The sequence below is a fragment of the Panthera leo genome, chromosome B4 (assembly GCF_018350215.1).
Source record: "Panthera leo isolate Ple1 chromosome B4, P.leo_Ple1_pat1.1, whole genome shotgun sequence".
Lineage (NCBI taxonomy): Eukaryota > Metazoa > Chordata > Mammalia > Carnivora > Felidae > Panthera > Panthera leo.
This window is the reverse complement of record NC_056685.1, coordinates 123,983,930-123,998,439: the sequence shown is the minus strand read 5'-3', so window position 1 is coordinate 123,998,439 and position 14,510 is coordinate 123,983,930. Positions and strand designations below refer to the sequence as shown.

The window sequence follows — 14,510 nt, the reverse complement described above, 5'->3', positions numbered from 1 at the left end:
CTGGGCCTCCTTCTCTTGCATCTAGAGAGCAGGAGTTTCGATGGAGCCAGCCTTTAGCACAATACTTTGAGAACACTTGTAGCACTATAGAACCATGAAGGAAAATCCCCACAAATGTAACACCACGACCTCCAAATATGCATCCAGTCCTTTGATGTACTGACAAAATATAGTGGGAGCACCTCCCATCCACAGGAACCCATCACCAAAAAAAAAAAAAAGCGTGATGGAAATTTCAGGTGGTGTATCTGGTTGTCAAGGAGACGCTTACAAATACAAGGATTTCGCCTCCATCCCGGCCCATGCCCTGGAGGGGTGGGCGCCACAATGAGCCAGTGGCTTGGCCACCAAGGTTGCCGGCTCACAACTTAGATTCACTGCACATTTTCACGGAACTTCACTTTAGGCTCAAAGCCATCTCTTCGTGGAGGCAATCTCACCACCTCCGTCAGCAGTATCCTCACGTTCCACACCCAACAGACCGCTGCGAGATTCCGGCTTTCCTGAGGTGACCAACCCAGCACCTTCCAGCACCTTCCAGGTCTCTCGCAAACCCTGGACCGGGGAGCTCATGGACCAGTCTCCTAACGGCCACTGTAACAAAACCCTACAAAGTCGGGCAGCTAAAGACGACACAAATGTATTCTCCTACCCTCTGGAGGGTCCAGGTGCTGGCAGTTCCTTCTAGAGGCCACCTGTTCTCCTTGGCTCATGGCTTGGTCCTCACATCACCCTGACCCTTGCTTCTACCCATCATCACATCTCTATCTATCACCTCCGTTGTGACTACCCTAAACCGATCTACGATAATCTTCCCTACTTAAAATCCTGGACTTAACCACACCTGTCAAGTCCCTTTTTGCCATGTGAAGTAACATACTCACAGACTCTGGGGATTAGGGTATGGACCTCTTTTGTGAGGCTGGTTCTGCCTATCACAGTTTGGGAGGCAAGTAACTCCAGGCTCTAAAAGGCTGTGAATGATTCTGGGTCAAGGGCAAAGTCAAGGACAGCACCAGAGAGGAAGAACAGGTATCTGCTCTGGTTCCCTTAACTCCTGCGGCACACATTCACCTTGGAGACTGCTTGGCTTTTATTCCCCTAACAGGTCCTTTCCCTAGGTCACGATTAAGGTGTACCCCCACACTGGTGGCTGTAATCTGTGGCCTTCCCAAGAGCCCACTGTGAAAAAGCCCAGAAGCACTGCAGCCTTCCAAGGTTTGCACCAGGTTTGGACCTTGCTATTGAGCAAGTTAAATTTGAACATCCAAACTGATAAAGATGAGCAGGCTTTTCTTAGGCTCAAGAAAGAAAAGCCTGCGCTGTGCTGTGCTGCACTAATCCGGTAACGAATGGCAACAATTTGCCAGGGGCTGTTTTTGGCAAGGCCTTATCTTAACAAGATGTTTATCACTTCTTCCCTGGGACTGAGTTACACCGTGATGGGGTTGGGGGGGAACTTCCTTATCAATAGCAAGGGCTTCCTTTTCCCAGCTCCTGGTTCTTATTTCAAGATTACCTACCCCTGAATCCCAATCATGTTTTCTTTTCAGCAAAAAGAAAATTGCAATGTTATATGCTCTTCTCTAATCAGACAATGAACATACCAACCAACACAATAAGCTCATTTTGCCACTTACTCGAGAAAAATGGCACTTTACTCAGAAGGGGGAAAAATCAGTTCCTTTGGATCCTTCTCATTAAGAAAGGGGTTGGCAAATTATTTCTCCTGTATGATCTCTTAAGATCTCAGTTTCGAAGAGAGCGATGAATCAGCCAATTTTTTGGCACTGGTTAAAGGCATGTTGGAAAAGAAGGCTATTGATTAACATGAGCTTTGGAGATTATCTGTGGATTTCTATTTCGTATTCAATCCCTTTCCCCCAGGACCGTGAATAATTGGATGTCAGCTGCTTCTGAACTCCCCACGTATCTGCCAATTTCTTTAAAAAAGTCACATTTCTTTTCAGACACCAGCTCATTTATCCTGTAAACTGGAGAAAAACCTACTGAGGCTGAGATTCTAAACTAAGATTAACCAGTCTAGGAATAAGACCCAATGCAGAGAGCAGAAGGTTGGAGGTACCCTTTGCGAGCCCGTCTAAGTGGTGACAAAACACTTTTGAGGGACATATCCCGAGACAGCCTCCTTATTTCCAAATGTCACTCTAGCAATTTCCCTACAAAATGAGATGGGGCTTTCAGCTGCTGCATCAGAAGTACAAGGCTGTTGCAATGAGGGTGGACGGCTGGGCTCCCTTAGGAGCTAAGGGACCAGCTTTTTCGGATTCACATTTGTCCCTCTGTAAAGATTATAAGCGGTCCCTTCTTCATGGACTTCCAGCTTGCTCTTGAAAAGTGGAACCCAGAATGTTCCACCTGCAAACTCCAAAAGCTTAGGGTGAGTTTATGTAATTCCTTACCCTCAGTGATAAATGGGCTGGAGGGGTGAATTAACCCTTTCCTACAATTCCCTCCATCAGCTACTGCTGGTAAACAGGCCCCTCTAGAAGAGAAGAATGAATTGGGGAGAAAATTACAGATGGTCCCTGTGCCTAGGCCGGGAAGTACTCAAAAAGGAACATCCAAAAGCAGCCTCCCAACTCTTAAATCCATGGGAGTACCTCCCTGCAATTTCCCTGTTTCAGGCATCATCTCTGGCCTGAGCACCCTTGTTCCTGGTTCAAGGATGCTCTGTTGACTCAGGAAGGGGCTGAGTGAGTTTCTGGGAGAGGTCTGGAAGCCAGGAAACAGAGAGAAGCTGCGGGCTCGGGATGCAGGCGCACAGAGCCCCCGTCATCCTTCCTCCGGTCACTGCATCCTGTCCTGGAGCTGGGACAGGCGGGACCTCAGGACCCAGCTTCCCCCAGGGGTGCCTGGAGCAGCCGATGTCTTCCCCATACTGAGTTCCAGCTGACCAGCTACCGAGAACAAGCACGGGGCTGGCTCATTTATGAACTCCCCCTGGAAGAGGGGCTTTTCACCTGTATCTCAGGACCAGTGAATTAAGAATCAAAGGAGTTCAGGTCACCCACCCAGGCCAAGAGCTTTTATGCCAGCCGCGCCAACGGAGGGGGCCTGCCCCCCGAGCAGTGGGCTTTGGCATTGGATTGAATCCTGGCTCCGCAACACCTCACCTAGACCAGATGGCTCCGCCCAGTTTACTTTAACCACGGCACCGCCTCTCTGTGCCTCAGTTTCTGCAGCTGCAAACTGAGGAATGATGCATTTGAAGGGCAGTAACAGGTTTGGATAGGAGGAACTGTAAAAGCCACAGGGCAACACAAGCTTTTCTTCAGTCAGTTACTGGGACCCAGATTGTGACGATCATTTGTTTCAAAAGGGAGAACAGTGGGGAGTTTCAAAGAAAATATAAAGGCAAAAAAATGCTCACTGGCACATTTGAGAGCGTCCTGCTGGCGTCCGTCCCAGCACCTGACACAAGGCAACTCCTTAAATTCTCGTAACAGTTCAAAGAGGCAGGTACTGCTGTTATCCCCATTACACGGGTAAAGATACTGAAGCACCCAGCGATTAGGAATCAACCCAAGGCTCCTCTGCCAGGAAGTATGGATTTAAACCGAGCCGGCCTGATGGGGAGAACACGGTTTTCACTGCGGTACTATGTGGCCTCTTTAGCTAAAGGTAAATAAATTCTTCCTACTTTCCTGGTGAGGGGATTGAAAGCCCTAGGAGACTGAGATAGTTCCCCAAGATCCTATTGCTAGTAAGTGAAAAAAGGCAGAATTTCAACTTAGAACCTAGGGCTCTAAATTCCATTCTCTTACTACTAAACCATTTGAGATCTGCTGCATTCAGGGCTCAGGGGGTGGGGGAGGATGACATCTGAAAATGTCATTTGGAAATAAGGGCAGCAGGGAGGGTAGGGGGAGTATGCAGAGCTCACGTTGGGTTCCTCCTTCTTGTTTCTTAACAAAGTGAGGTCAGGAACAGCCCAATCCATGAAGAGAACAAACTTGAACTCTGGCCACCCAAGGGAGCCCAGCGTACCTCCGAAGCCTGCAAATCCCCTTTGCCCCAGGGTCACGGCATCCAGGAAGGCCGGAGCTGCCTTCTAAAGCACTGCAGTGGCCTTCGCTCCCAGGGCACTTGGCTCGAAGCCACATTTCTTTCCCCCCTGAGTTGAGCCCATCAGGGATATTTAATGCATCCAGAGGAACTGCAAGGCTGGCCATCAAGCTAGCCTACGGCGGGACTCTGGGTCCCGGCCACTGACAAGCACTCCATGCCACATAAACACAGCTTTATTTCCTAAGTTTTCCGAAAGCAAAAGCGTGCCAGGCTCTGGGAGAGGTAAGGACCTCTTCTGGCTTCCCCGCCTCCAAAACGCATGCACCTGTCCCTTGCTATCTAATCCACCTTGTTATCAATGCTTCTTCTGGGAGCCTCAGGATGGGGCCGTTTGCTCAAGAGCCTTCCTCAGTTGCATTCAGCAGACCAAGGCTCTGCATTTCTAGCAAGTTCCTGGGTGATGCCAACACTGCTGGTCCAAGGACCGGTCTTCGATAGTAAAAGCCCAGAGCAGTGGTTTTCAGACGTGGCTGCACGCTGGAATCAACAGGGAGGCTTTTACAAAGCACTGACGCCCCAGAAACACGGATTCAGTGAGTTGAAGGTGTGGCCTGAGCATCGGGATTTTTAAAATTTCCTCTTTTGATTCTAAAGTGCAGCCCAGGCTGAGAACCCCAGCTCTAACAGATGGAATTCCCTCGTAACAGGGAGAAGATGATCTAGCTCTACGGAGCTCTGTCTTCCAAGTGACCTGAACTTGGACTTGCTCATTTGTCCCCGGGGATCATTTGCTCCTTTCTGGCTTTCGTGCCTGAATAACAATCACAGCAACAAACAGCAAACAGTTACACTGGCCTCGCTCAGGGCCGGGCACCCTTCCAAGCACTTCACATGTCTGGATTCATTTAATCTTCACAAGAACCCTATGACGTGGGCGCCAGTATTATCCTCACTTTGCAGGTGAGGAAACAGGCACAGAGAAGGTGAAGGAGCTTTTCCAAGTCACGTAGCTGGCAGGTGGTGGCCCCGGGACTCTAGCCCACGTGGGCTACTTCCCAGGCCCGTGCTCTTGACCACTTCTAGGCTGTGTGGCCTCAGACACTCCCCTTTGTCTCAGAACTTTTCCCCAAACACTGGGACAGGACGTGATGCCTGGATCCAAGCAAGCACTGAACTTGCCCACCTCTTGAGAACAAAGCTCTGCATTGGCAGGATGTTATTACACCCATGGATATATCTGTGGATGTTCCTGCAGGGAACATGCTGGAGACGGAACAGACGGTCAGAGCCATTTCTCCAATACTCAGAATGACTGCCAGACTGCATATTGGCTCTTTTGTGGCTTTAAAACCCCTGATTTAAGATGAGGAAAAAAGAAATGCTGCAAAAAGCCGGTTTAGGCAGCACCAGAGTCTGCCCGGGCGTCACACCCCTGTGGTAAGTTCCAGAACGGCCAGCTTCTTTCCAGGGCTGCCCAACACCTGCCAAGGCTGGGACACCGCCGACCTGGCAGTGCCTCCCAGTGTGGTAATGCGGATATCAAACAGTGGAAGATCAGCTGGAGGCCCCGGAGCTGCAGACCTTTCTAGAAGTCCTTTCTACAAGGAGCGACAGAGGAACCTGTGTTTTGGCAAATCCTTGGCCTGCCTGTCCCAACTAGAGGGGCGTGGGTGGGGCTGCCCGAACAAACAACCAGAAGTTGGGCAAGAGGCACGGACCAGATTCTTCCTCACGGCTCTCAGAAGGAGCCGGCCCCACCAACACCTTAACCTGGGACCTCTGGCCTCCAGCACCGTGAGACATGAAGTTTCTGTTCTGGAAGCCGCCCGGTCTATGGCAGCCGAGCAAGCTACCTGAGTGGGAACACAAGGGGACGGGAATTTTAGTTCCCCTTCATTCAGCGCACATTTGCTGAGTTCCTGTTTGTACCACATGCCGTGGAAGAAGGAGGGAAGAAAGAAACAGGGCTGGATGTGGACTAAGTATTGAGGGAGGGTGAGGTCTGGCTGAAGCAATCCCCCCACCCCACCCCTGTATCCTTTCAGTCTCCTTCAAGCACCCGAGCCCTGCATCCATTGTCTCCCACCTCCCACGCTGACACATGCTGGCTTCCAGGCTGCTTTTCTAAGCATCAGCCCTGCCACAGTCCTCGCACTTTATACCGTCAGGAAAAATGTGTTCAGGGGAGACCTAGGCATCGGCTTAGCTTGGAGATGTATTTCTGGACCAGATATCACTGGGCCTCATGAGACCTCCTGCTCTGATGGTTGAAGCCCTGATCACCTTCTCAGCATGAATGTCCACACCAGACTTGCTCAAGGCACGGGCGGGCAGCTCCCTTCACTGCCGAAACACCTGCTGAGCCCCTCTCTTTGGCAGCTGGCAGGAGACAGCCACTGGGTGAACAAGACACAGCCCCTACCATCAAGGAGCTCAAGGCCCGTAACATCATTTCAGATGCATGGGATATGTGAATCACGATTATTCCTGATGGGCAGCACCATTCTAGAAGGACATTTAACCTGAGCTTGGAGAGAAAAAAAAAAACCAGGGAGAGCTAGCTTCCTGAAAGAGGTTTCATCTAAGCTTGAAAAGAAAGAAAAGAAAAGAAAAGAAAAGAAAAGAAAAGAAAAGAAAAGAAAAGAAAAGAAAAAAGAAAAGAAAAGAAAAAGAAATCAGCATTGATTGAACAGCTTGCCACGAGTCCAGAACTTTCTCTGTACTTTCTGATTTAATCTTTGATAACTGAACTGTTGGTATTTTGTTCCTTCTTTACAAAGTCTCCAGGGCTGGAAAGGCTTCAACTGTTTGCCTGCGATTTCACGGTAATTAGTGGTGAAGACGGGGCGGAGACCTTGCTCCCCACCAGATCTGCAGGCCAACTTCACTTTCGGGAAGAGAGGAGGATGGGGATGGGGGGCAGGTGGTATCGCCCACCCCCACCCAGGTCTCTCCTACGGAGAATCTGAGAACAAGCCAGGGCTTAGTTTCAGCCCTACGCATCCGACACGGTTCAAATCCAGTTGGCTGAGAAGCTACCTGAGTTGTGTCATTTACAGAAAAATCACATTATGTAGAGGCCTCCTATAATTGGGGGTAATTTAGGAAATAACTTTCCGAAAATGGCAAATTTTACAGCTGTGTTACCATCTGGAAATTGCCGGGGGTCATTTTGCCATTCGGATGCCCTTCTCTGGTGGAAATGGGCCAGACTGTACTCACACAGACTGACACAGAAGAACCCCATTAGGGCACAGAGCTCACGCTCTAGATTTGAATATATTGGGTCAAATTAGGCTCTCTGAAACAGAGCAACTGCCTCTAAATGCAGGCCGAGTGAAATGCGGATGAAGCCATTCGCTCAGCAGCATCACATTTACAGCGCACAGAGAGGGGGATCCTATTTCATAGCTATTATTACTGAAGCACCTCGCCAGGGACTGGGGGATGATCAACATTAGCGGAGGAGGTCTCTAAACTTAACGGCTGTATCCGCCGCGTTCCGTGGGCTGACTGTCCAGGCACACACACTCACGCACATGTCACATCCACGCGCGGAAGCACCCACGGCCTCATCAGTCACTACACCCGGCTTCTTAATAACAGAGTCAACCAGCCACAGTCGTCAAACTTTTTAGGAAGTGCTCACCATGAACAGCTAGTAGCTTCCGGGCAAGAGGAAATCGTCTGTCTTACTGTTTTTCAACAAAATTCCAAGTGTACATCTGCAAAGTCTCTGAGCCTGCAGCACAGGGGCCCAGCGTGGCCCAGACCCCCTAAGAAAAGTCCCAGGTCGCCTAATTCAACTTGGCCCGCTGTTGGCTACTGATGAACACCAACTCTTTCTCGGTACTGTCTTAGGTGCTTGGTATACATGATTTTGAATCTCATAAACTTGAAAGACTGTATTGTGCTATTTTACGGATAAAGAAACCAATGCTGGGAGGCCAATGCTGGGAGGCCAACCTGGGCTGGGATCCCCCAGTTCCTTCACGCAACCCATTCTCTCCTCTGACCCAAATCGTGTCTGACTCTAGAGTCCCCATCTGTCCTGGCTTGACTGGAAATCTGACCAGGGCGCCTTCCCCGGTTCAAAACTAATGGAGCCACCGGCCATGGTGAAGGAGGCGGCTCGCTGTCCCTGGTGTTTGCAACGGGCTCGCTCGTCTATTGTAATTTGCAATTAATAATGAAGCATTCTCCCAAGCCCTGTGTGCAAGATCAAGTTCATGTAATAGTTCATCTTTGCCAGCCAGCTGCCGTTCTGCTAGACTGACAGTAAGTAATATCTTTGCATAAGGAGCCAGTCCACAACTAAATCAATTAATCCCTCTTTGGCTGGTAGACAGCTGTTGGGTCAAAACAAGATAATTAGATGGACTCGTCATTTACCAGGTGGTTGGTAATGAAGGGATTAATTGCCCAGAGTTGGCGGCTGTACGATGTCTGTTCTTTCTTGCCTTCTCCAGTGTGTCTGACCATTATTAGCACCAGTCTTAACCAACAGTGTGGAGGGCAGAGAGCCTCTCCCGTTGGCTCCTTCACTGGGAAGCCAACACTGGGGCTGCTCCTTCTGAAGGGCCCATCCGATGCCCGGCACGGAACAAGTCTGCGTTCTCCTCCTTACGGGGTCCAGAGCCGAGTGGCTCCAGTGTCCCTTACACAGGGTCCTCCCAAGTCCCTGCCTGGGGGCCCCGCCTCCTGGGTTTGTCCACCCGGAGCGGGGTCTCCAACACTCGGGGCCTCGACTCACCAACCTGCCAATGGAGCATGAGGGCATGTGATCTCCGTGAGGCTGAGTGCTGAGCACGGACACAGGGCCTTTGCAACAAACGACAGGGAGCCACCTCGGTGCGGAGGCTCTGAAGCGCTTTTCCCGGAACAGGCTATAGGAGAATCAGAGAATCGAAGAGTTTTGAACTGGAGGGACCGCTATGGGCCTGCCACTCCAGTGCTTCTGAACTCTGCAGCCCGTCAGAATCACCAGGAACTCTGAAGACCACCGATGCCCCAGCCCTATCCCGGACCCACAGGTAAAATCAGAATGTCTGGGTGAGGCCTGGGCACCGGCCATTTCGTCAAAACTCCCTGAGCGGTCCTGACGTGCAGCCAGGGCTGAGAACCCCAGAACCAGCCCATTTTGTAGACGAGGCCGTGCTCTGCCTCAGAGGAGCCCGCGGTTCACAAGCGGCTTGACTCGGAAGCAGCAGCCAGCTGGTCGGTCGTACACGATCTCCTGTGGGCTCCTTGGGACCAGCCATCCTACTGGCGGGTAAAGACTACACCCACCACCCGGGTGGGCAAGCCTCATCCAGCCGGCACCACGCTGCCCTTCCCGCCTTCTCTCAACCGGCTCCCAGCAGCTCCTCACTCCAGCTGCAAACCCCTCACCGTTCTCTGAATGTGCCACAGACGGGCCCTCCTGGGGCCCCCACTCCTGCTGTTCCTCCTCTCTGTGATGCTGCCCTCTTCTCTGTCGGGTGAAGTCTGACACGTCTTCAAAGACCTAGTTCAACCGCCACCCCCTCTACAAAGCCTCCCACTTGCCCCGTACTTTGAAGGGTTGATGACTCACTTCTGATTCTCCCATAACTGAAAAGCTTCTATCGTACAGCACGTATCATGTCTGTTACCTCCGTGCCTCTCCTCCCCATGTCCTTTCGCTCTGTTCACCCCACACATGTGTGCAGAAGAAAGAGTTGGGCAAGCGTTGCTGAGAAAGCTATTCAGGTGGGTGCTAGAACAGCTCCCCCTCCCAACCCCCTGGGATAATTCAAGCTTTTATCAATCTAAACTTAAAGACCCCAACTTCCCAATCTCTCCCATGGCAGAGCTCCTGAGGGCGATTCCTGCTTAGCCTGGCTCCGGCCCAGAGACAAAGGCCTCTCCAAATATCAGGTTCAGGAAGCAAAAAACAAAATTTCAATTGTTTATTGGAAATCTACTACGCCTTCCATAGCACCCCACAAGCCTTGGCCCCCAACTTTGGGACTTTTACCGCTGTCCTGAGCACACCCATCTCAGCTTGGGTCACTAAGAAAGGGAACCTCAAGGAAGCATTTTTTCCACCTGGAAAAGAGAACGTGAGAGGCTCTCATCCTCCCACAATCTCGCTAGATCAGATGGGCCTGGCCCTACCCTATTTAGGGGCTTTGTGACCTTGGCAAATTGCTCAGTCAACTGAACCTCAGTTAACTTATCTGAAAAATGGGGTTCAACCTAGAAACAACGAGATATGTATGGAAATGCCTCGAATAGTGTAGTGCAGTATAGTGAACGTGGATGATACTTTCAATGAATAGTGACTTTTCTTCCTTTCTGCCTCCCCTCCCGCCTTCTCTCCCTCTTTCCATCCTTTGTCCTGGAGCCTACCTTATAGAGAGGTAAATTCACTTTAGCACACTGAAGACTGGACGCACAAGGGGCCATCAAACAACATAGAACTCAGGAGTGGCCTCAGGGATCTTGCCAACGCCTGGCATCCCCGGAAGCTTTTTTCCCCTCTTCCTGTTAGATCCTTTTTTCCTCAAGCAGTTCACCCAGAACCCAGCTGGATCCCTCACACACGGACTGGCCCTCACACAGCCTTAGGAATGCCCGCAGACAGTTGCATCTGGTGCATTCCTGCAAGCCTTCTAGACTCTGTGTTTACGAATTCCTGGTCAGCCCCTGGGCTGCGCATCTGTCTTCTCGGAACGTGGTAATCACAGAGCGAGGATAAAGGCTAAAGAAAGCACCGGGCAGGGCAGGGCCGAACCACATGAGTGCTGCTGTGAACATCTCAGGGAGCCCGCGAGAGGACCAGGAGGTGGGCGAGGCAGAAGGGACAGGCTGTCTCACTCCCGCTGGCATTTGGGGGCAATTATGCCCTATTAATGGCTGACCACTTAGCTCTGCCCTGCGATGTGAGCTGAGCCGGGCCGGCCCACAGATGTGCTCGGCCCACAAATATGCAGTTGGCAACTCCTGAACTTTCAGTGACTTCACGCCAGCTGATCTGATCAGCAATTACATTTTATTTTGGGGCCAGGGAGACAGCACAGACTAGGAAAATTATAAGACATCAGAGTGCAGTTTTGCTAAGAATATCAACTTTTTTTTTTAACCAATTGTTGTTTTAACAGTTAGGGATTTGGGAGGCACTAAAATAAGAAAACCCTGGACACGACAAATCAGATGATGGCCAATTTTCCCAAGGGCGCCTTTAAGTCTTTGTCCCATAAAAATCTGGGTGTGATCCTGCTGTTGTTTTAGAGGGGAGATGGGGCAATTCCTGCCAAGGGAACTTTGCTGGCGACAGTGACTGGAGCGTGGAGATAAATGGATTTGTGCTTCATCCTGGGTTTAAATCTTTACTCGGCTTCTTGCTAGCTGTGACCCTCTGCAAGTTGTAGAACCTTCTTGGCCTCAGCTCTCCCATACGTGAAATGGAGGTGTTATGCCTAGTTTGGGGTTTATTATGAACATTCGATGAGATGTTGATAAGCATCTACATACCATCTGGTCCACGGCACCGATACATGTAACTAAGATGCTGCCTTCTTACAACCCTGGTTTCCCATCTACAATGAACGGTTCCTGTTTTACCATCATCTAGCAAACCCAAATAACCAGGCGGCATAAAACGGGGGAAAAGGCATCTCCAGGAGCAGTTTGGTTTCTAGCAACTTCAGGGTTTGTCATCTGCCTCCGTGATAATATCAGTCCAGGCTTAGCGGCTTCAACAGCTTGACTGGTGGGGAAACGCGAGAAGCCACGACCATGCCCAATCGGGTGCAAAGTTTGTAAATGTCTTGTGGACACGGAACTAACCTCATCGGGGGCGCCTGCTCCCTCCTCTCAACGCCCCGCCCACAGCAGCCCAAAGGATCAACAAGACAGTGTCTCCGAGAAGTGCCCCTGACTGTATTTGCGTGGGAATGGAACATAATTGCAGCTTGTAAAGGAAACCAGCCTAAGAAAAAACATCCCGGGTAACATCCCGAGGAAACGGGGAGATCTTCCTGCAGGGACATTTTCCTGGTTGTCAGAGAAGGGGGCCAGACAGCTTGCCCACGACATTCCTGCTGGAGGTGACTCACCCACCTTCAGCCTCCAGCATGGTTCCCAGGGCGGCCTCTCCAGCCCCATCTTCCCTCCCAGGCCCTAGGCTACCGCTAAATGAGCTTCTCACCCAGACAATACTCAAAACACCACCAGAAGGAAGAGATGACCTCCACCCAGGAAGGTTATCTCTCCTTTGGTGGGTTGACAAAGGGACTAAGCAGGGTCTCCTGTTCCAGTCAACTCGAGCCAACCCTGGGGTAACTAGAGGAACCAGCTATGGAAGGCTAACCACATATGCCCAGCTCACCCTTTTGTGCCCAGCACCTGGCACTTACAATGGTGGGTGAAGAAATGAATGAGGGAACGAGTGAATGAATCCAGGAAGGAACAAACTCCAAAGGAGGCACAGAGCAAAATATATCCTCTCATGCAAACCTGCAAGGTAGGTACTCTTAGCACCATGTTATAAACGAGAGAAAGCAACTTCAGAGGGGCCAAGTGTCTTGCCCACACTCACGTAGCTAGGAAATGAATAAACCAGGCTTTGGACCCACGTCTGACTCTGAAGTCAAGCCTTCCAGTATGGAAACCACCCTCACGACCAGGATAATGATGAATGATGTTTACATAGCCCCTGACACAGCAGGGTTATTTCGGCCTCCCAACATTCCAGAGAAATGGACTCATCACGTACTTGAGCTGCACAACCAGTTGGAGGTGAGGTAGGGATTTGAACCTAGACTTTGATTTTCTCAATCGCAGATATTTGGGGGCACATTCTATAGGTCAGGCCCTGTGTTAGGGGCTGGGGATACAACAGGACACAGCATAGACCCGGTCCACGCGCTTCCTGTCCAGAGGGGTGTCTGCTTCAGAAATAAGCTCTTCCCATGACACCATACGCTGCCCATAGAAATTTCCTCAGGAAAATAGCGGTGCTTCAGCAGTTGTATTTTGAAAGGGAAAAGGATCTGAGAACAGAGCCTGTCGACAAAAAGATAGGAATGGTCTGCATCTCAGCAGCGTGTGCTGTTTTCAACATGGATTTCCAGAATTCCTATCCTTTGTCGAGGCCGATTCCGCCTCTTCCTAAGGACACGTGTGTGAACATGCCAGGAGACTTGCCTATAATAATCAGATTATCTGGGCACCAAACAACACCCAAATATCAAATTCCCTGCTAGGTCACCAGGGAGCCCATTAAGGAAGCCTCAGGCAATCTGAGTTTGCAATGACCTAGCTAATCCAGCCTCTTCATAGTAGAACTCCAAAGCCTCGGGGCTGACGGGGGAGTGAATTCACCTGGTTAGGCCACCCGTGATGTCCAAACTCGGGAGTCCATTTTTCCAGAAGGGAGTGCAAGTGAGAGACAAGGAAGATGTGTGGGATCACAAAGTGCCCTTTGCAAGACTTCAGGGATTTCAGTACCTTTGAGGCCCAGGTATTATCTTCCTCTACCAAGCACCTCAGTCCACAGAAATACTGAATTAAGAATTTGATGCAAAATAAAGCACAGAGGCTATGGCTAAAGCAGTGCATTTTTTTTCTTTTTTAACAGCAATCAAAGGTCAGATCATAGGCCACTAGTTGTTTACTATTTCCTGGCATCAATTGCTAATTAGCGTTCCCAAAAGAGAACCAGCCTTATGGTCTCCACATCAAGACCCACACACCACGGAGGCCATCGCCATGGCGACCAGACCTCCTCCCTTTGCTCCTAGCTTTCCACGAGACACATTTCCTGGCGTGGAGCTTATTTTGCTCACAGAAAAACTCTTCACGATCAAACTCAATTTATCATGAGGTGACTTAACAAAAAGCACCCCCACAAAATTGAATCTTGGTAAACTGGTGCAGTGAGGTGGAATTCTTGGGGGCATCCTGGACTTTAATAAACCGGCGTGGGAGCAGGGTGGCAGGTTCATCCACACGTGAACTTTCTTTGGGGGTGCTAAGGGAGAGACTGCCCAGCCCCTGCGGCTCTACAGTTTCAGAGTCCCGTCGCTGGCACCTGTGACTGTCGAGAATCTCTAACCTGAGCAGGTCTGTCTGAAAGCTCAGTCCAGCACTACACCAGGGCATTTCTGGAATTCTTAATCCTTCTTGCTAGAACTTCAGAGCCATTATACAGAGAAAGGGTGACCAAGAAAGCAACCACCGAAGCTAAAATGCCAGGCAGTAGAAGGAAGTTTCAACTCCCTCAAGAACCAAATTTTGAAGTTTATCGTTCTCCCTCCCCCTCTCGCCACCTCCCCTCCAGAGATCGACGCACGGAGACCAAATCGAACAAGCGAGAAAGTTTCCAGGGCTTACCTGGGTTGGGTTGTAGAGCTCCTGCAGGGGGCTTCGAGACCCCTTACGGCAGCAGATGTCCACACCAAAGGGGTTCCTCCGCATGACTGAGGAAAGAAAGTGAAGGCTCATCAGAAATG

General features: G+C 50.5%; 1 protein-coding gene across 6 annotated transcripts in view; it reads right to left on the bottom strand.

The window, feature by feature from the left end:
* Positions 1 to 14,510, bottom strand: part of CHST11 (carbohydrate sulfotransferase 11) — a 261,692-nt gene that overhangs the window by 122,241 nt on the left and 124,941 nt on the right. For 4 of the 6 annotated variants that reach the window (XM_042947574.1, XM_042947577.1, XM_042947576.1 and 1 more), the window contains 2 exons: positions 14,392 to 14,477; positions 8,790 to 8,918 (listed from right to left, as the gene is read on the bottom strand). In XM_042947574.1, the coding sequence (XP_042803508.1) occupies positions 8,790 to 8,918; positions 14,392 to 14,477 (215 nt within the window). The remainder of the gene's footprint in view (positions 1 to 8,789; positions 8,919 to 14,391; positions 14,478 to 14,510) is intronic. The other 2 variants (XM_042947578.1, XM_042947579.1) reach the window with 1 other exon arrangement.